The sequence below is a fragment of the Crinia signifera genome, chromosome 19, assembly GCF_055691185.1.
Source record: "Crinia signifera chromosome 19, ASM5569118v1, whole genome shotgun sequence".
Lineage (NCBI taxonomy): Eukaryota > Metazoa > Chordata > Amphibia > Anura > Myobatrachidae > Crinia > Crinia signifera.
The window spans coordinates 105,960,494-105,981,616 of record NC_139226.1 but is presented as its reverse complement, the minus strand read 5'-3'; the positions used below and the strand labels follow the sequence as shown (position 1 = coordinate 105,981,616).

The 21,123-nt window shown below is 45.8% G+C and overlaps 1 protein-coding gene across 2 annotated transcripts in view; it reads left to right on the top strand.

Moving 5' to 3' along the window:
* VPS13D (vacuolar protein sorting 13 homolog D) overlaps positions 1-21,123 on the top strand; it is a 252,545-nt gene that overhangs the window by 75,997 nt on the left and 155,425 nt on the right. The window contains exons 37-46 of one of the 2 annotated variants that reach the window (XM_083163090.1): positions 3,492-3,581; positions 3,985-4,125; positions 5,592-5,714; positions 5,899-5,973; positions 6,727-6,832; positions 8,043-8,195; positions 14,365-14,500; positions 14,738-14,785; positions 16,687-16,837; positions 17,384-17,594. In XM_083163090.1, the coding sequence (XP_083019216.1) occupies positions 3,492-3,581; positions 3,985-4,125; positions 5,592-5,714; positions 5,899-5,973; positions 6,727-6,832; positions 8,043-8,195; positions 14,365-14,500; positions 14,738-14,785; positions 16,687-16,837; positions 17,384-17,594 (1,234 nt within the window). The remainder of the gene's footprint in view (positions 1-3,491; positions 3,582-3,984; positions 4,126-5,591; positions 5,715-5,898; positions 5,974-6,726; positions 6,833-8,042; positions 8,196-14,364; positions 14,501-14,737; positions 14,786-16,686; positions 16,838-17,383; positions 17,595-21,123) is intronic. The other variant, XM_083163091.1, reaches the window with a different exon arrangement.

Genomic DNA, 21,123 nt, shown 5'->3' with positions numbered 1-21,123 from the left:
CTAGAAGTACTGGGGCCCTCTGCCTGCTGGTTCCCAAATATTAGGCCCTTTATGACTTCCTCTTGAAAGTGCATAAATGTCCCCCTCTGGCCGGTAGAACGGAATAGCACGTAAGCGTTATACAGTGCCATCTGGATGATATACACGGCCACCTTCTTGTACCAGATTTTTGTTTTCCGCAGGGCACTGTACGGCTTCAGTACCTGATCTGAAAGATCCACTCCGCCCATGTACCTATTGTAATCCAGGATACAATTAGGTTTTGAGGTGTGGGTACTGGTACCTCGTACAGGGACGGAGGTGGTACTGTCTCCGTGAATTGTTGTCAGTATAAGGACATCCCTCTTGTCCTTATATTTGACCAACAACATATTTTCGTTGCATATTCCCCTGCTTTCACCCCTTCTCATTACTTGGGCAATGTGCGTTTTTGGGAGGCCTCTTTGGTTCTTGCGCACAGTACCGCAAGCTGCTGTACCTCTTGAACCAAGGGCCTTAAACAGGGGGATGCTAGTGTAAAAGTTATCCACATAGAGGTGATAACCTTTATCCAGGAAGGGGTGCACTAAATCCCAGACAATTTTCCCACTAACACCTACGAGGGAGGGGGGGCATTCTGGCGGTTGAATTCTTGAATCCTTCCCTTCATAAACCCTAAACCTGTGGGTGTACCCTGAGGTGCTTTCACACAGTTTATACATTTTTATGCCATACCTTGCCCTCTTACTGGGAAGGTACTGGCGGAATTTAACCCTTCCTTTAAAATGTATAAGGGACTCGTCGATACAAATAAATTTTTCAGGGATGTACACCTCTTCAAATTTGGCACTGAAATGATCAATGACCGGCCTGACTTTGAATAGCCGGTCAAAGGTGGGATCATCTCTGGGTGGGCACTGTGCATTATCGGTGTAATGTATAAATTTAAGAATTGTCTCAAATCGAGTCCGGGGCATGGCCATACGGTAAAATGGAGTACTGTACAGAACATCTGTACTCCAATATTGCCTAATTTCTGGCTTTTTTACTATGCCCATATGAAACACCAGACCCCAAAACGTCATCATCTCTACTGCATCTACAGGGGTCCACCTAGCAAATGATGACGTGGGGTTTTGAGCAATAAACTGCTGGGCATATAAATTAGTTTGGTCCACCATTAAATTTATAAAATCATCAGAGAAAAATAATTTGAAAAAGTCAATTTCTCTGAGACCTGTGGAATCAAATTGGATTCCTGGCATGGCCAAAAACTCAGGAACCTGGGGCTCAAAATTGTCTGGTGGTGGGGTCCATACTAGATCAATTATTGGGGGGGGAATCTCAGCTGATCTACGGGGGCGTCTTTGAGGGGGTCCCTCATCACCAGAGGAGGAAGAGGAGCTTAAGACGAATCCTTCAAATTCCCCGCTTGCATCACTGCCTGTGTCAGAGTCAGAGGCAAGCATGGCATATGCCTCCTCCACTGAATACATTCTCCTGGATGACTGGGAGGACATTTGGGAGGACATTTGGGAGGACATTTGGGATGCCATTTTTATTTTTGTGTTACTGGTAGTGAAATGTTTCAACACGTGTATAGTGTAGGGGGGGGTACAAACTTTATTTCAACCCGGGGGGTATGTAGTGTGTAGTGTGTATGTAGTGCAGAAAAAAAAAATACTTTATACCAATAAAAAAAAAAAAAAATGAAGGGGTTAAAAATAAAAAAATTGAAGGGGTTAAAAAAAAAAAAAAAAGGTCCTGCGCCAAAAATTGAGCACAGATGTTGGTCAGTAACGTCTGTCACTGAACAGCGCTCAAAGGCAACAGGAATCTGATCAAAAAAAAAAAAATAATAGATCAACCCTGTGCCGAAAAAGCTGATCAGTGATGTACGTCACTGATCGGCGCACAGTGGCCACAGGACACCCACAAAATCAGTGTGTGTAAAAAAAAAATTAAAAAAAGACCCCACAGCACTCACAAAAAAAAAAAAGGTGATCAGTGATGCGACACTGATTACCAGTGAGGGACAGCAGGTGCACAACCTTTGGTGCAACTGACAGTGCAACTGGCAGCAACTGACAGGTATATATATAAAAAAAAAACCTCTGCGCCCCCAAAAAGTTGCTGATCAGCACAGATATACTGATCAGCACAAAAGGGGGGGTAGCAGACACAAAATATACACTCTCTATCACTCTCTGTCACTATCTCTCTCTATCTCTCACTATCTCTCACTATCTATCACTCTATGACACTGCAGCAGCAGCACTGACAGTTATATATATAAAATAAAACCCCTGCACCCCCAAAAAGGGGGGGTAGCAGACACAAATCTCTCTATCTCTCTACCTCTCACTATCTATCACTATCTATCACTATCTATCACTGTATGACACTGCAGCAGCAGCACTGACAGTTATTTATATATAGAAAACCCCTGCACCCCCAAAAAGGGGGGGTAGCAGACACAAAATATAGCTCTCTCTGTCACTATCTCTCTCTATCTCTCTCTATCTCTCTCTATCTCTCTCTCTCTATCTCTCTATCTATCTATCACACTGCAGCAGCAGCAGAAAGTCTCAGGAAGTCAGATCCAGGAAGCGTCCAGCACGCTACAAGCAGTGATAAGGTGATCAGGTAAGGTATTTGCAAGGATCAGGTAAGTATTAGCAAGGATCAGGTCGGTATTCACGGCAGGCAGGCACGGTGACCGTTCTGCACGCTATTCCAGACCGGAATGGCGTCTGCAGCGCAGTCACCGTCAGTTTAAATGTCGCGCCTTGGCTGTGATTGGTCCGTGGGTCCCACGGACCAATCACAGCCTTGGGGGCAGGTGGGGTGAGGGTGGGGTGAGGTGTCATCGTCACCGATGACCCCCTCATGCCCCCTGACGCCCGGCGGTGATTGACACCTGTGTTACCGAGCGTCCGATTCGCTGGTAACACAGGAAAACGCTGTGAATGGCTGTTCACACTGAACAGCCAATCACAGCGATCGCCGACGGGGGGGCGGCATCGCAGCCCCCCCTGGGCATGCAGGGACATGTCTGCTGTCAGGGACAGCAGACATCGTCCCTCTGTCACTGCGTCTCGAGACGCAGTGACAGTTTAAACTCATGACGTACATTTATGCCATGTGTCGGGAAGTACCTCCCGGCCATGACGTAAATGTACGTCAAATGTCGGGAAGGGGTTAAAAACCCTGACACTCGGGATCCCGATGGTCACCGGCTATTCTCCCTCGTGGGGGTCCACGATCCCCATAGAGGGAGAATAGAATATGTGGCGAGCAGAGCGAGCCACTGTGCCCGCAGCGTGGCGAGCGCAGCGTGCCTGCAAGGGGCTTCATTGCGCTCCCCCCGCTGTCTGAGTCCGTGCAGTCGGGATCCCGACTGTCAGTGTGATATACCACACCCGGGCAGATGTTGTAGGTTTCTTTATCCTTAACCACTATCGTAAATTACTGAATTTCCCCTTAACTTCATTTTTGTTATTTTATTTAAGGCCTCAATTTTTTCCAACATTTGGTGTCCAATCCTGATGGCTCTGCCGAATTCACCTTCTCTGGCGACTACTACAACCGTGAGCTCTCAGGTATTATGCTACTTTTGGATTACATTCTGTAGGTACAGATGGAATAGATGTGTCTTGATGACGTAGGCAACAGATCAATTAATTCACACAGATTTGATTGACAGCTGTCAATTGTTTAAGTCTTATGTTAATTTTGCTTGTAAAGTACCATGTCGTTATGCCCTCTTTCTCTATTCATGTAAATCCATCTTCTTGTAAGGCAATACTTTTCAGATGGAAGAAAGTTAGGTTTGGCTTGCCATTTATGCGGCTTTATAGATCTATAGGGTTTACGTAAACATTGTATCTTTTTGTGATTTTAACAGTCCTTCGATTGGTTGCAGTTTGGCTTCAAAATCGCCTTTTACAAGATTCACAACTCACACATGTCTGATTTATTAATATGGACTATTTTTTATTCAAGGATGGGAGCCATTTATTGAGCCATGGCCTTGTTCAATATCCTGGCAGCAACAGGAAGCCAGCCGCCTTCACCCGTCTCGTCTAAAGCTTGATCTGAAGGCCAAACAACGATTGGACATAAATATTACCTCTATGTTAATAGGTGAATAAAATGCGCTTATGATATGCCTAGGTCACATGTCCAATGTCTGTCAGTTCTTGGAGGACATTCTTATGGTTATGAAGGGAATAGAGCCTTACTATATTAATTATAAATGTCAAAGTATACCTCCACATCCTACTGGAAATAAGTCGAGACATAAAACGTTATAATCAACAGTATTGTCTAGGACCTTTGTGGCCAGACCTGGTCTTCTTTGTTTTTAACAGTTCATGTTTTCCAGATCACCACAGGTGGTGCCTAATATTACAGAAATGTCTATATTTTACTATCTAATTGCTATGCACTTGGATTTCTATGCTGACTAATTGTATTAAATGTCTGACATGTGGATATTAAGGGGCTAGAGGGTACTTGTGTATTTTGGCGGCGCCCATCGCATACCATAACGCATACGATTGTATGCGATGCGACGCGATATCGTTCGATAGTGTACGATGGCATACCATTTTCAAATTGTATGCCATTGTACATGGCATACAATGCCATACGATGCGATTTAACATTGTATAAGCACCCTAATGGGTGCTTATACAATGTTAAGCACCCTAATGGGTGCTTACAATGTTAAATGCACCCCCACGCCACCCCCCCCCCCCCCCCACTATAAACGTGAACCCGAAGCGTGGCGAGCGGCGGCGGTACGCGTCCTACGACCTTTTCATACCCCCACTATCCACGTCGGCGTGGAATTGAGAATAGAATAGTGTGGCGAGCGCAGCAAGCCACCGAGCCCGAAGCGTGGCGAGCGCACGCGGATACCTGTGAAGCCCGCGCCGGGACGCGTTTACCTGTGAAGGTATCCGCATCCCCGCGCGGGGCTCGCTGCGCTCGCCACGCTTCGGGCTTGGTGGCTCGCTGCGCTCGCCACACTATTCTATTCTCAACTCCACGCCGACGTGGATAGTGGGGGGATGAAAAGGTCATAGGACGCGTACCGCCGCCCCTCGCGGGCTTGCTGCGCTCACAACGCTTCGGGTTCACGTTTATAGTGGGGGGTGGCGTGGGGGTGCATTTAACATTGTAAGCACCCATTAGGGTGCTCAAAAGCCCCCTTTAGGGTGCTTATACGATTTTTTATCGTATAGGGGGTCAAAATCGCGTCGCATCGCATGCCATCGGGTACATGGCATGTGATGCGATACGTTCATCGGGGGCGTCGCTATAATACACAAGTACCGGCTAGAGAACCCGGGCACGAAGGAGACAAACTTTCAGGAACTGAAACCTGTGGCTCCTCCCCCCTATACCGCTTCCTGTCCTCAGAGAACAGTTTTTTCCTTGGTGCTCTGAGGAACAGGGCACTGTTTATAGGATAGGGCTGTCTCAGCCCTGATTTTAACTTATTGCCAAGTTAGGGAACACAAAAGAAGTTGTTACAAAATATAGTTACCCTGTCAAATATTTGTATGCACTTTGTAGCAACTCTTTGTCTCTGCATCTCCTAGAGCAATATGTGAACACTAAGGAGTCCTGGATGGCGGATTACTGTAAGCAGGAGAAGGAGGCTACAGTGGAGACTGCTGAGGAATGGATGGGCTCCTCTGTTGACCCTCCCTATATTGGACCAAGTGGGTTGCATGCTGGCTTATGGACTTTATGTGAATGGGTTAATCCTTTCTAGCTATGTCTTGCTTTTGTTGTGCTTTCCTTTGTTCCGCTGCGCCTACAACGTAAATGCAGAATTCCTTCCTACATGTGCTTCTAACTCCCACTGTTATGTACTCGCTGACTTTTTCCTTTCCTGTCTGTCAGGCCTTCCTCTATCCTACCTTAGAACTAGGAGCACAGCCAGTCTGACTAACCTAGAGCACCAGGTCTATGCTAGAGGTACAGTACTAAAAACATAAGGGGGTATATATAAAAAGGGCCACGCTTTCTGTTACTTTTGTGTCTCCAATGGTCCGTGTTCTGAGCAGCTATTATACAGGTTACAGTTATTATTTCATGTAATTGTTTTCCTTTGGTAATTTATTGAGGACACTTGTGAATATCAGTGTATAAGCCAGGGATGGGGAACCTTCGGCCCTCCAGCTGTTGTTGATCTACACATACCAGCATGCCCTGCTACAGTTTTGCTATTTGGCCATGCTAAAACTGTTGCAGGGCATGCTGGGAATTGTAGTTCAACAACAGCTGGAGGGCCGAAGGTTCCCCATCCCTGGTATAAGCAATTCTTCTAATCTGTTATCTGCCAAGTGGAGACATGTCGGCCAAATTGAATTAGTGTGTACCCCAAAAAAGTCCAGATTTGGTAACACTACTGACCCGATAGAGAGTTGGATTTAGCTTGGCTGCACAGGTTCCTGCTTTCTGTACATGGAAAAAGCCACCTTGGCTAACTTTTAATTTGACTTTTATATATGTCCCCTATGAACTACACTAAAGATAGAACCTTTATTGCTCCTTCTGGATTGTTTGGTTCAATATCTCCAACTTTTCTCTGTTTTTGTTTATTTTTATGTAGAAATGTATTTTTTTTGTTTTGTTATTTTTTGTTCGTATTTTTCCTCTCTCTGTTGTATTTGTGTTAGGCAGAAGTGTTTTACGTGGCAATTCATTCTTTCTCTTTCCTCCCTATAGTCGAAATGAAGACTCCAAAGCGCAGGCAGCCATTTGTCCCATTTGCTCTGCGGAACCACACAGGCTGCACTCTGTGGTTTGCTACCTTAACTACAACTCCTACTCGGTAAAGTTCAGTTTTAAGTCCTCTGCATGTAGTAGTTGGCATTTTTTTGCGAGCTTTGATAATTCACGTCACCATGCCATGAGCCACTTTACTGGTGTTCATCAATCACAACTGATGCAGGTCTGGCCATTTTGAAGCTGTCCGTTTGGTGGTGCCACTTACCATTACCTTCACATACTGCTGTTCCGCGACTTTCAGCACTCAGTGTATAGTTCTTACACCCATGTTAAAGGATGTAACCCAGCCCCATGACTTTAACCACTTCAGGTAGATTTACTTATTTTGTATTTTAAATCGGGTGTCGGACGGGGTCCCGACAGTCGGGATCCCGACAGGCATTTACCTGATGTCGGGATCTTGACTGTCAAAACACCGACAGCCGGGTTCCCGATGGCCACGCGCTATTTTCTCTCGTCCACTTTTTTTTTCATAAGTACCCCCCTTGTTAGGTTTTTTTCTGTTCGCTTTTATCTTCAGGGCACCTGAACCTTGTTCTGCAAGGTTCTTTCCTTTAAGATGTTTGTCCTGTTCTTTTGTGTCTCTCAACTGAAAAGTTATTTTTTAACTACAGTATATGTTGTTTTAGTTATATGATTCTCTGACCTACAGTAACGGGTAGAGGTCATTTGCACATCATTTGCACATCAGCAAAGCTACTGATCTTCAGAATACTCCACATTAAATTAACTATAATTAAATGTCACTGTAGCGAAATATTTAGCAGATCTTTCACAGGATCTAGGCAGGTTTCATTGTAGATCATCAATATCATCAGGTTACACACTTCTAAATAATACAAGCGGATGAACTTCGCTAAGCAGCTCAGAGCAGGAATCCAGGCATGTATCAGGAGAAGACAGGATTGGACTGATTACAACCCACAAACATCCAATCAACATAAGTCAAAGAGCCAAAGAACCACCAGCACCATGGGAATCTTTTTTAAATCCTGCACAGCTGATTGGTTATCAAAAGACTGATTGGAACTAACTTGACCATGATTTAATAAGCTGTGCTTATTTCTGTTAAATAGATGGAATGTATGCTTCGCTTAAAATATCTTACTGTTATACCAATTCCCTGCCATACCTGTCCCTTTGTAATTCCAGCATATTTTTTGAATGTGACTTTAGACTTTTTAAACCTATCTGCTGTTTCAGTGTCTGTTCTTACTATGGTGTGCAAGTAACATGCCTGGATTGTGTTGCAGTGCCGCATTGTCCCATAGTGGCAGCCCAGAGGTGGTCTCAGACGGTGACCGAAACTTCCTGGATGATGCGCACAATGTGAGTCAGTGGCGGGAAGTGCTGCCAGGAGAAGAAATTCCATTTGAATTTGAAACCAGAGAAAAACTCAGACACCGGTAATCAGAAATAAAGATACCCCTTTTTTCTTTACCCAATGGCTGCTTCCAATGCTTGCTGGGAAAATGACTGTATATGGTAATATGTAATAGATGAATAATGGTGCTCACTGGAAGCAGTGACCTTCTTCGAACAACCAAATGGACAAGGTTTTCTGTTTAATTTAAGGGGTGTACAGATGGTATGATGTACTTTCCATTCAATCCCGATTCGATCCCAATAGAATTGGGATCGAATCGCACGGCGCCTTGTATACATTCGATTTTGAATCGAAATGTAATGTGTTCGATTTTCATTATATATATATCCATCCTTATATAAGCAAAATCGAATAAAAAAAGATAAAATGTAACCGTGCATACGCCCTATTACTCTCGTTGATACAGGTTAACCGTAATAGCTGATCTTGTTTGTGTTCATTGCTTCACACAACCTAGTTTACGTATAATAACCTAAGACCATCACTGGTACATGGTGGTGCCCGGTCCAGTGACTTGTAGGATTCAGCCCATGTTTTCTTGAGTTATTTATAGACCATAAATGTTGATCTACCTGATTTTCCCTATTAGTCAATTAATCTGATAAAAAGCAACCAGTTCATGGTGGTTTGATTGTCACAACAACCAGTGTATTTGCTGGGAGAGGATAGCTGGTATAAAAGCACAATACTGTTTATAAGATAATGCAATACACTTTGGTTTTGAATGTAAGACATCAGGATAAGCCAAGGACTGTCTCCTGTCCGACTGTCTCCTGTACAACTGTCTCCTGTACGACTGTCTCCTGCTTGTACATCTTACAGTGATCTAGGGTTACCGCCTTTCCTATCCCTGTTTCATACTGTGACATAGTAAGATCAGCCCATGACCATTACAATAGGTTTTCTCTTTCGTCCAGTCCGGTGACACAGCTTCACATTGGGATGTAGAGGGGTCCGCCAGGAGCCAGGCACCTATGCTTCAATTCTTTGGAAGCAGGCTCCTCCCTTCTGCATCCCATCATGCTTCAGTTTCGTTTAGGTGCCCACAGGAGTGGGTGCAATGCTGAGTGGCTTTTTAGTCAGAAAGGCTTTTATTTTTTTATTAACAGTTAGCTTAGATGCAGGTTTTGCCAGCGTGTGACTTCTGTTGAAGTCAGTACACGCTGAGAGCGCAACAGGACGCTGACAAAAGCGCGTCCTGTCAGTGTTCTGTGTGCAGAGAGGGACATTCACTGAGGAATGTGCGCTCTGCACAGCGCTGAGCTCCGCTCAAGCGGAGACCTGTCCTGGGCTCCGGGGGACCCCATCCAGCGCCTTGCATAGAAGGGGATCTTGGGGACAGGTCCCCCAGCGATGGCGGCCGCCATCTTTAAGAGTTTAGAAGCTGAAATCCCCCAGGGGAGTTGAAGCTTCTTACAGGACGCCCAGCGTTTCTGGGCAACTCCAAGTGGTCCCTAGAGGGGGAGTTACTGGAGGTAGAGAGACACAGTGGGAGCGCCTGTGTGTGAGTTTGGCGCCAAAAGACGGCGGTTACCCTCACTGAAGGGAGACTTGGCTTCTCCCTTTGATCCTGGCGCCATTTCCCGTGCGTGCTGCGGAGCTGAAATAGACAGACCTGCTGAGAAGTCTCTCTGGAAAACGCTTCCCCCGCTGAATACTGGCAACAGATACAGATAAGTACACTGTGTGCATTACTCTGTGACTTTGCCTGAACGTTAAACAGTATTGTTATATTCTGATATTAACATGGCGGACGAGTACAGTTCTGTTGCTGGGGGGGAGCGCTGGAGATGTTTTATCATTGCAAAAAATGTAATGTAAATTTATCTTGTGAACAGTTGGACCAGGGGGAATTGTGCCCTTCCTGTGAAGCTGTACCCTCTGAGTCACGGACTCATAGCCCAGGTGGAGCTGAGCCTGAGTGGGCTGTAGCTTTGGGACAGTCTGTCAAGGCTTTGACAGAGGCTGTAAATAAGCAGAGGGGATCTTTGGTGGGATCACCGGGTCCTATACCTTCATCTCAGGGATCTTTACCCTTTCACAGGGAGACCCTATATGGCTGCAAGCTATGCAGAACACGGCACAGGGTGTGCATAAAATGTCTTCTCTTTTAGAGCAGTTCACAAAAGTATCTGATGATGTCATGTTTAGACAGAGTTCTTCTATGGCACCTCCGTTAATTGCAGACAGATGATGGAGTTGATGAAGATGATTTATGTTGGTCACAGGGGGAGGATATAGATTCTTCTACCTCTGGTATTGAAGACCTCATTTTGGCTGTTAAACAGACTCTGGATTTGCCTGCGGAGGAAAAGGCTGCTGCACAGTGTGTGTTTAAAAGGAGCCGTAAAGATCCTGTATCTTTTCCCTCTGATAAAGGCATGATTGCCTTATTAGACGAGGCTGGCAAGTCTCCGGAGTAAAGGCTGGTAATGGCAAAGAGGTATGCTAACATGTATCCTATGCCTGAGGACCATGTTAAGATTGGGAGAAAGTTCCATTAGTGGATTCCTCGGTGGCAAGGTTATCTAAGGCCACGGCTCTGCCAGTGCAGGGTGGGGCGGCCTTTAAAGATCCAGTGGACAAAAAGGTTGAAGGCTGTCTCAAGGCAGTTTGTGAAGGTGTTGGTTTCACCATGCGACCTATCATTGCTTCGGCTTGGGTGGCGAAGGCCATGATCAAGTGGGCAGAGACTTTGGGGAGTCTTCTCCAACATGATGCAGAGGTTTTTTCTCTTTCAGGAAAGCTACGATGTGCTGCTGAGTACATATGTGAGGCTAGCCAAGAGGGTGCCAAGATGGCGTCCAAAGTTTCGGTCACGTCTGTTACGGCTAGGAGAGCTCTCTGGTTGAAAGCCTGGGAGGCTGACAGTGAGTCTAAAAAGTCTCTGGAAATTATTCCTTTGAAAGGAGAGTTTTTGTTTGGCTCAGAGCTGGATGAGATTATCAAACAGGCTACCGGGGGTAAGAGCACTTTTCTCCCCACTACCTCAAAGGCGACTGGATCAAAGTTTGGAGTGTTTAAGCAGTCCTTTCGTCCCTCCTTTAGAGGGGGAGCTACTGGCAGAGGTCAGTCAGGTCGTGGACGTTTCCAAGACAGCAGGGGTAAAGCGTCTAAGTCCAAGATTGGCACCTTTGCTAAGAAGCATACCGCCAAGGGGGAAGATAAGCCCTCTGCATGACGGGGCGGAGACTCCCTGTTCTGAAATCAGAGTAGGGGGTCGCCTCCTACACTTTCAGGACAGTTGGAGGGTGACCACGGAGGATCCGTGGGTACTCTCGATTGTTTCAGAGGGATATCGAATAAAACTCAGGGGTCAATCCCCTCACAGATTCCTCCCCACTCCCTTACCGAAAACCGCATCTCTCAGAGCTTCACTTCTGGGTGCTGCTTTATCTCTAGAGGAGAAAGGGGTAGTTATACCTGTCCCTCGAGAGGAAAGGAGAAAAGGCTTCTATTCGATACTTTTCTTAGTTCCAAAACCAGACGGGTCTTTCAGGCCCATTCTAAATTTGAAATCTTTAAATGCTCATCTGTGGGTGGATCAAGCGTCAGTGGATATTCGAGATGCATATCTCCATGTCCCGATCCACACAGATTTCCAGTCTTTACTCCGCTTTGCAATCGGGGGAAGACATTGGCAGTTCCAAGCACTTCCGTTTGGACTTGCAACGGCTCCGAGAGTATTTACCAAGGTGATGTCCATCATGGCTGCAGCTCTCAGGTTAAAGGGGATAATTGTTATTCCTTATCGGGACGATCTGCTTTTCAAAGCAGAGTCGGCAGAATTGTTACAGGTTCACCGGGAAGTGGCGACACAGTTTTGAAAAGTCAGGGCTGGATTTTAAATCTACCAAAATCCCAGTTGACACCTACACAGAACTTGTCAGGAATGTGGAAGCGGACTTCCTTAGCAGGGAATCCCTTCAGGAGGGAGAATGGTCCCTTCATCAAGAAATCTTTCAGGAGATTGTGAGTCGTTGGGGTCTCCCAGACATAGACCTTATGGCAACGAGATCGAACCGTCAGGTTCAGACGTTTTGCTCCCGAGTAAGGGATCCTACTGCTTGGGCGGTGGACGCCATGACAGTTACTTGGGATTTCCAGATGGTGTACATCTTTCCACCATTTCCCATGCTGCCGAGAGTCTTGAGGAAGATAAAGGACCAACAGGTACGAGCAATTCTGATTGCTCCAGACTGGCCCAGGAGGTCTTGGTACTCCACTGTACTGAGGTTGTCGAAGGAGTCCTGGAAACTGCCTCTACGGCAGGACCTGTTGTTGCAAGGTCCGTTCCTTCACGAGGACCCAGCTCGTCTAAGTTTGACGGCGTGGCTTATGAAACCTCCTTATTGAAGAAAAAGGGGTTTTCTGATGAAGTTATACAGACCATGTTGAGGGCCCGCAAGCCAGTGTCTGCGGCTAACTACCATAGGGTCTGGAAGATTTACATTAGATGGTGTGAGAGACAGAAGCTGCACACGTCCAGATTCAAATTATCTAGACTTTTGAATTTTTTGCAGGATGGTTTTTCATCAGGCCTTAGCCTGCAATCATTAAAGGTACAGCTGTCGGCATTATCCATATTTTTTAAAAAAAGGGTAGCTTTGTTGCCGGAGGTTCAGACGTTCTTGCAAGGAGTTGCTAGACTCAAACCACCTTATAAGCAGCCGGTGGCACCTTGGGATCTGTCTTTGGTTCTATCCATGCTACAGAATCCTCCTTTTGAACCGCTTAGATCTGCGGAATTGAAGTATGTGACGTGGAAACTTACTTTTTTATTGGCTATTGCATCGGCCAGACGTGTGTCAGAGTTGGGTGCTTTGTCATGTAAGTCACCGTTTTTAATTTTTCATGATGACAGGGCTGTGTTGCGCACAGTCCCAAAATTTCTACCTAAGGTAGTGACGTCTTTTCATTTAAATCAGGATATTGTACTTCCAGTTTTTGTTCCCCCAGAAGGGGTTAAAAATAGGGACAAAATGAAGAGATTGGATGTTGTTCTCGCCTTGCGGATATACATTGAGAGGGTAAAGGACATTCGCAAATCGGATTTACTCTTGGTGCTATATGATGTGCATAAGATTGGGTGGCCTGCTTCAAAGCAGACCATCGCACGTTGGTTGAGATCTACTATTGCCTTTGCCTACTGTAAAGCGGGTAGACCTGTTCCATCTCGAATTAATGCACACACTACCAGGTCGTTGCTTCTTCCTGGGCGGTGCGCCATGGGGCTGCGGCGGAGCAGTTGTGTAGGGCTGCCACCTGGTCCTCTGTTCATACCTTTACCAAATTTTACAGGTTCCATGAGTTCGCGTCAGAGGACGCTTCATTTGGACGGGCAGTGATGAGAACTGCTGGTCTGAGCGTACCCTCCCAAAGGACCGGCTTGTGAACGTCCCAATGTGAAGCTGTGTCACCGGACTGGACGAAAGAGAAAAGGGGATTTTTGCAAGAACTTACCGTTCGAACCCCTTTCTCTGAGTCCAGTCCGGTGACACAGCGATCACTCCCTTACGCTCAGTTAAGTGTACCGTTCATGTGTTGCCATGTTATGGTTAATGTTATGTTGCCTTAAACGATATATGCATATATATATATATATAAAAAAGATGTTCAGGCATTGTTCTGAGTTATGTATCCTAGTGTGCTCTTGAAGTTGAACTGAAGCATTGTGGGATGCAGAAGGGAGGAGCCTGCTTCCAAAGAATTGAAGCATAGGTGCCTGGCTCCTGGCGGACCCCTCTACATCCCAATGTGAAGCTGTGTCACCGGACTGGACTCAGAGAAAGGGGTTCGAACGGTAAGTTCTTACAAAAATCCCCTTTTCCTGGTGTGAAATACAAGACATACAGTCTGTGCAGTATACAGAATGGATTCAGAACTACTCTAAGCAATTTTTTAGTCTTTGTGTAACATTTATAGGCGGCCATGATGCCTGCGATTTTATATAGAAAAATGGCCATTGCAGAAATACAGCAATGTTGTTGATGGTCTTACTATGTAAGAATGTCACTGTCCTTTTTATATACAATTTGTATGGTGACCATCACATGTTCTCTTTTGTCAGTTGTTCCTGTATGGGGTCTATTTGCTCAGGGACAGGCAGCGATCTCTGGGAATAAAGACCTTCAGATGGTAATGTTCTATTGATTCCTGTGCCTGACAGTCCTGTCTCACCTTTGCAGACACACTCATGACCTGCGGATACACCAGCTGCAGGTGCGCGTCAGCGGCTGGGAGCAGATTAGTCCCGTGTCTGTGGACAAGGTTGGGATATTTTTTCGTTATGCGGCTCCGGACAAGAACACCTCTTCGTCCTCTGTAAGCACCAGATTCTTGTGCTCCTCTGGGCCTAATGATGTTGTTACAGTGTGCTGTAATGTGTAATTCTAGCAAATCCCATTTCTGAAGCTCTTATTTCATTTATCTATGTCATACATCATATACTTCTGCTTTGTTGTCCGTTGTAGGATTTCTCAGTATTCTGCTATTTGCCTGGCAAATATGCTGATTGTAAATGACGCCCATCTGATATGACAAATGACTTTTATTTTTCAGGTCGGAAGTCCCATTAGTAGAACTAACATAATACATCCACATGTCTATGTAAGTATGTGGACCGCTTCCTAATTTCCTGATATTTCTAGAAGGGATCATGTAGATTAGAGGAGGTCTGATTTATACACTCAATTCTGATACATCCATCGTGGGATAATGACCCTTCCGTCATTCATATCCCTTACCTGCTGTACTGAGACTTGTCATGTTATGTGTTGCTGCATTGAAAGGAGGTGGAGTGAGTGTGTGGTCACTGGTTGAGGAAAGAAACCAGGGCCCCAATTCAGACCCACCCGCTCATGCGCACGGTTCGTAGCCATTGCTGGCCATTTGCAAGTTGTTCGACCGGTCATTTGGCGGCGGAACGCCAGCGTTTTCTGGGAGTACCCCAGAAAACACAGACCTTTCCCGGCCATTGGTAGGGAGGGACGCTGACGTCTGAAACAGACTCTATCTTCCCGCGACCTTCACAGTCGCCAACTCAGTCTAGACTTGCTCTGCTGCTACACGCGAGGAGGAGGTGGGGGGGGGGGGGGGGGGGATTCATTCGATGGTGGGTTATTTTGAATTAATTTCCCCCTCTTTGCACGATCGCATTTGCAGCCATGCACAAGGGCGGGTTTTCCCTTTGGCAAGGTGGCGGCTTGCTGATCTTTTGGGCTCCGAATATTTAGCGATCAGCTGTGAATCAGGCTCCAGGTGTTAACATTAAATTTATAAACCAGTAGATCAGTAGTTCATCAACAAAGTCCTCAGTACCTAAAACCCGCCACCCATCAGGCTTTCTGATTCCCTTACCTCCTTCAAGCGCTCCCTCAAAACCCACTTTTTTCGACTAGCCTATCCCTCCTCCTAACCTCTTTTGATCCTCCTATCCTGCCTCCGTTCCCATCCGTTCCTACTTATCCTGTTGTTTTTCGTTTGTCCACCCACCTATTTTTAGTATGTTAACTCTTATGAGTAGGGTCCTCCTGCCTCACGTACTCACCCTACCTCTTTACCTCACCTGTGCTCCTGTCCTGTTCTTCCCTTCCTCTACTTCATCTTCAGTCTCCTCGACAATTTTGACACCTACTTCTGAACTGATGCTGATTTTATTTCTACCAGCTATACCCCTATTTATACTGTATTTTTCAACACACCCTGTACGTTACCTTGTCATTTGTTTTTTTTTGCTATGTACGGCGCTGCGGACACTTTGCGGCGCCTTATAAATAAACCTACTACTACTACTAATGTTTTCCAGGTCACCCAGCTGGTGCAGAGGTGTTTTCATTACTTATGCTGGCCACGCATCAGACCAACTTTCATCCAACCATCCAACTAGTTGGTTGGATGGAATAAAAATCTGGTACTGGATGGGAGCAAATGTGATTTGGAATTCAGTAATTTGCTCCAAACATCTGGAAACGGACAAAACTTGTCGGTCAGACAAAGTAATGTAGTTGTATATGTTAGATTTCAATAATTTCATTGAATGTTTTTGTCCACTTTTCTGGAAACATTGTGTGTGACATTTGCTCACCCAGTACCAGATTTTTATTCCATCCAACTAACAAGTTGGATGGAAGTTGGCCGGATGTGTGACCAGCGTTACTGACACATTTCAAAACCTCCGCAGGTGGAGATATTTGTTTCACTTGTGATTCTATGAGGAGATCTGAAAAACACAAACTGTTTGGGGGTGTGAGGGCCAAGTTTGAGAAGCCACGGGGTAGATCACATAGATTAACAAAGACCCACGACATGGTCTTCTTTATAATCATTTTATCACCCTCTTCTCTGGTGAGAGGTATAGTGTCCATATCACCAATTACACTACTAAATGTGAAGCCACTTTAAAGCTGTTAATATTAAGAGAGTTGATGTCCGGAATCCGTATAACTAGTATATATTATAGGTGTTGCTGGGATTTGAGATATATAACTACTTTGTGTTCATATCACCAGTTTTCAGCCCTTCCTCCAGTGCGAGTAGTGTTCGCTGTAACCATGGAAGGCAGTGCTCGCAAAGTTATAACTGTCCGTTCCTCTCTGATTGTAAAAAACAAGCTAGAAATCCCTATGGAGCTTCGCCTGGACAGCCCTTCAGCCCCGGACAGTAAGTTGGCCATGTCTATGACCTACTCTTATATTACATGTACTGTATGTGGCTGATTGGTCTTACTTTCTGTTAGAGCCTGAGTTCTGTCTCTCATCATGGGGTAGATGTATGAAGCGGTGATAAGAGAGGAGAAGTGATAAAGTGCCTGGTACTTTATCACCGGCCAATCAGCTCCTGACTGTCCCTTTTAAAACCCAGCCTGTAACTTAACAGTCAAGAGCTGATTGGCTGGTGATAAAGTACCAGTAACTTTATCACTTCTCCTCCTTATCACTGCTTCATACATCTACCCTTCTGACTCTTATGATATTTCATAGTTTCTATACTACGTGCTATTCATACTGTGGCCTCTGGTCCCAGGGCTGATAGGATGTCCGTGTTTTGGGGGTGGGGGAGCTCCTGGCTGCCTCCTGGTCTGTCTTTGGTTTAGTTTGATTGGCATTGTGCCTATATTGCCACAAGCATATAAGTGGTCTTTATCTGCCAGCCTTCAGAATGCCCCATTACCTGTACATGTTCTGAGTTGTTGTGATGTATCGGCAGAGCCAGTGATCCTCCCTGCCGTTATGCCTGGAGAGTCATTTGCGGTTCCTTTGCACCTCACGTCCTGGAGACTGCAGGCTCGACCCCGAGGGATGGGTGTGTTCTTCTGTAAAACGCCCATCCACTGGACGAACGTCACCAAGACAGGAGAGGTTTCCAGCAGTAAACGCGAGTGCCACTCCATGGATGCCGAGAACAGCAGATATTTCAGGTGAGGACTTGTAGGAAACATACGTTACTAGTGAAAACATGGCTGCCGGTTGGAGAGCTTCTGTAACTGAGTGGTTGTTTTACTTCGCAGTACCTCTGGCCTGTTAGTGGAATTTTAATTTTTGAGGTAAAATATAATTCTCAGTTTTATGTAAGGAAGCTGTTCATGGAGGTATAGACCTACAAATAACATAGTACAGAGTATTTAATATTACACCAAGTAGAAAACGACAGACAGAGAGAAAAAAAGCTTAGAGAGAACAATTTGCATAATGCAGGGTTGGTGCAGTCATTTTGGGTAATACATAAGGGAGTTATCCTGATCCACACACAACGCTGCAAGTTTACATAGTAACATAGAGGCTGACAAAAAGACGTTAGTCCATCGAGTTCAACCTATCTGACTTGTAACTACTGAATCGAGTAAGTCACATCTATAGGATTCCCTTAGTGGCCAAAAAGATTTAAATTCATTAACAGTAGTTGCTGTAACCACCCCCACCGGCAATGAGTTCCAGAATTTTACTGCTCTAATGGTGAAGAGTCCTCTTCTTAGCAGTGGTGTGTGTGTGTGTGTGTGTGTGTGTGTGTGTGTGTGGATTAAACACCGCCACTCGCTCAGATGCCTGCCTCCCCCCTCGCTCTGCAACCTGGGGTCAAATCATTCGATGGTCGCCGACAATCAAATAATTTGGAAGGTACACGTAAAACTAAGACACTCTCTGCTGTACTGGAAGAGGGCGGGAATCTGACATCTGGTGATGTCAGGTGCCCGCATCCGGCAGCCGCGTCACTGCCTAATTTCCATGGGAATGCCCAGCGGTTTCATGGGGACACCCATGAAACGCTGGGCATTCCCATGGGCTCAGCCCTTCGCCACTGCCCCTTGCCCACACTGTTGGGTGCGAACGGGACAGCGACCTAGCAGTTCACTGTGCCTGCTCGCACCCAGCATATGCAGCAACCAGAATAACCTCTTAGGTACGAGGCAGCCATCTTGGGCCCGCTATGCAAGATTACCATGGTTAAAATAGGTCACACCTAGAAGAGATGACACAAAGGCATGTATTCAATGCTCCTATGTCGCCGTAAAAAACAGTGAGAGTGCATGTTTTTTGGAGAGTGGTGAACTTTTCTCTCCTATTTTGTGCTTCCCTCTATTCAGCTCTGTTGCTTCTCCAAAAATATTTTGCGAAGCTAACTCAGTTCACCCTTCACTTCTCACCATTTCTGTTCAATGGGGATTTTAGTGTCTCTCTCCAAAAGTGTATTCAATGCACAAATTGCGAGTCCTGCTGGTTTCTTTTTTTACAGCAGTTCACCATTTTTCCCTCGGCATCTTTTTTAGGTGAACTGTAGGACTATCTTTGTTAAAGTTGTTATTTTTTTTGTTTTTTATGGCTTATAAATTAAAAAAAATGTACTCTAATGTATTTATTGCAAGTGCCATAATGCTGTACTTCTATATTAATTTATTTGGAATTTAATAAGTTATTTTAATGGTATCCAATAAGAAATCAGTAATGCTCCTAGTTAGACCCCCCTAACATAAAACAGCATGCAGCAGGCAGGGAAGCTCAGGGAGACCCCACCTAACATAAAACCACAATTTAGGGGTGTATTAAAAAAGAAAAACTAAACCAAAGCCCCCAAAAAGGCATTTAAAAATGCTAACAATTACTAAATAAATAAAATAAAAACCCAGAGCACTGAAAGGCCAAAGCACAACACAATAATAAGAATAAATGAGGACAAAATACACAGCACCAGTCTGCAGCCACAAACCCAATTAAAATTGTCACACAGCCATGTGTTGTAATAAAAACAATGCACAAAACACTAACCTTAAACCTGTTCAGAAGCCAAAATCCACAGATCCCCCGAACACACTGCTCAAACACAAGTCTGCACACCTCACGTGGAGAGCAGGAGAAACCTGATCTCTACTGCTACAGCTCACCCTTTTCCCCTCGCATAATTAGGCAGAGTTCGCAAAAAGGGATGGTGAGCTGCAGAAGCGTTGAATAAGGAGACAGACAGAAAGGAGGAGATGATTAAAAGTGGTGAGTGCTTCAGCGAGGTCACGGTGACATGCAGGAGCGAACAGTGAGCCTGACTCGCAAAAAGCATTGAATACATGCCAAAGTGTAGTTGCAGTGTCCTAATACTTGGAGTATGGTCCTAACATTATAGTGGAGTAGTCTGGCAGGAGAGTTTGAGGTGAGGAAATAATGGATAGTGGGCAATTTGGTACAGATGGATTTTGAGTTTCAGTGGGCATCGGAGTAAGGCAGAAAGAGAAATGGGGAGATATGGATAAGATAGGTAGGGTGGCTGGTGTGGGGATGGATTGATTCTGGGAGGGAGATGAGGGGAAGGGTGAGGAGGGGTATTGCGCAGAGCGAAGAAATATGCTGATAATAAAACGGGAAAAGTGATAAGTTTAAAAGGAACAAATACAGGAAGAAGTAGCGAAGGTTAAGCCCAGGCAGAAATGTTGGGCAAAGTGCAGGTAAGAAAACTAAATGGATAAATAAATCCGAATAAACTGATGTCATTTACTCCCTGTGTTGAATAGTTAAGGAGAACCTGATACATTTAAGGTAACGGCATAGGCGTGCGCACAGGGGTTGCCGGGGGTGCACAGGCACCTCCTAATGACCGGTCAAGCAGTGCATTTTATTTATTTTTATAGCGCCAGGAGTGCTGAAAGCACTTGCTCTGACACCAGTCTGACCGCGCACAGGAAGTGCTATCTAGAGCCGAGACAGGGGGTCTCGGCTCCTGCAGCCTGCTAGTGCTTCCTGTGCGCGGTCAGGTCCACCGCCGGCTCCCGCTTCTCCTGAGAGCCGAGAAGCTGGAAGCCACAACTGTGCCGACTGCCCACTACTACCTTAGAGCAGATTTGCCTACCCTCCCGGATTCAGCGGGAGTCTCCCGGGTTTTACCGGGCCCTCCCGCTGCCTCGCAAACCTTGGTATTCCTCCCGGTTTTTGAAGGTAATCAGTAACGTAATGGCGCAAAAATACCGATTGCGCATGCGCGAGTTCCGGAAGTGCCGAGGGGCGGGGCCTGCTCGGTACATGTGACCACATGTGAAGTCACTAGATGCCGTCCAGCCCCAGCGCGATCCGATTCTGCATTAATCAGGGCCTGTCTGCTGCCGGGGTGCACTGCTATCAGCTGCACTAACAATGCCTGCCAGCGTCCTGACTCTCTGCTGTGTATTGATTATCGGAGGCTACCTGCTCTTCAGTGCCTGTGGCAAGCAGTAGTGGGCTGAGCAGGGTGACATCTGCCCCCACAGGCCAGTTAACTTAAAGCAGCTGTTGGCTGCTATCCCCACCATCCTCTCATCGATCTGGCCGTGCAGCAGACAGAGGTCTCAAGAAGAGAGCCCAGACAGACCTCACAGGAGAGGGAATGTGCCTGCAATAGAAATGCTAAACCTGGCTCCACCCTCCCATTCCCAGTCAGCCCAAAAAGTAGGTTCATATTGTGTGCCTCATGATTTTAAGATATTTAAGGGG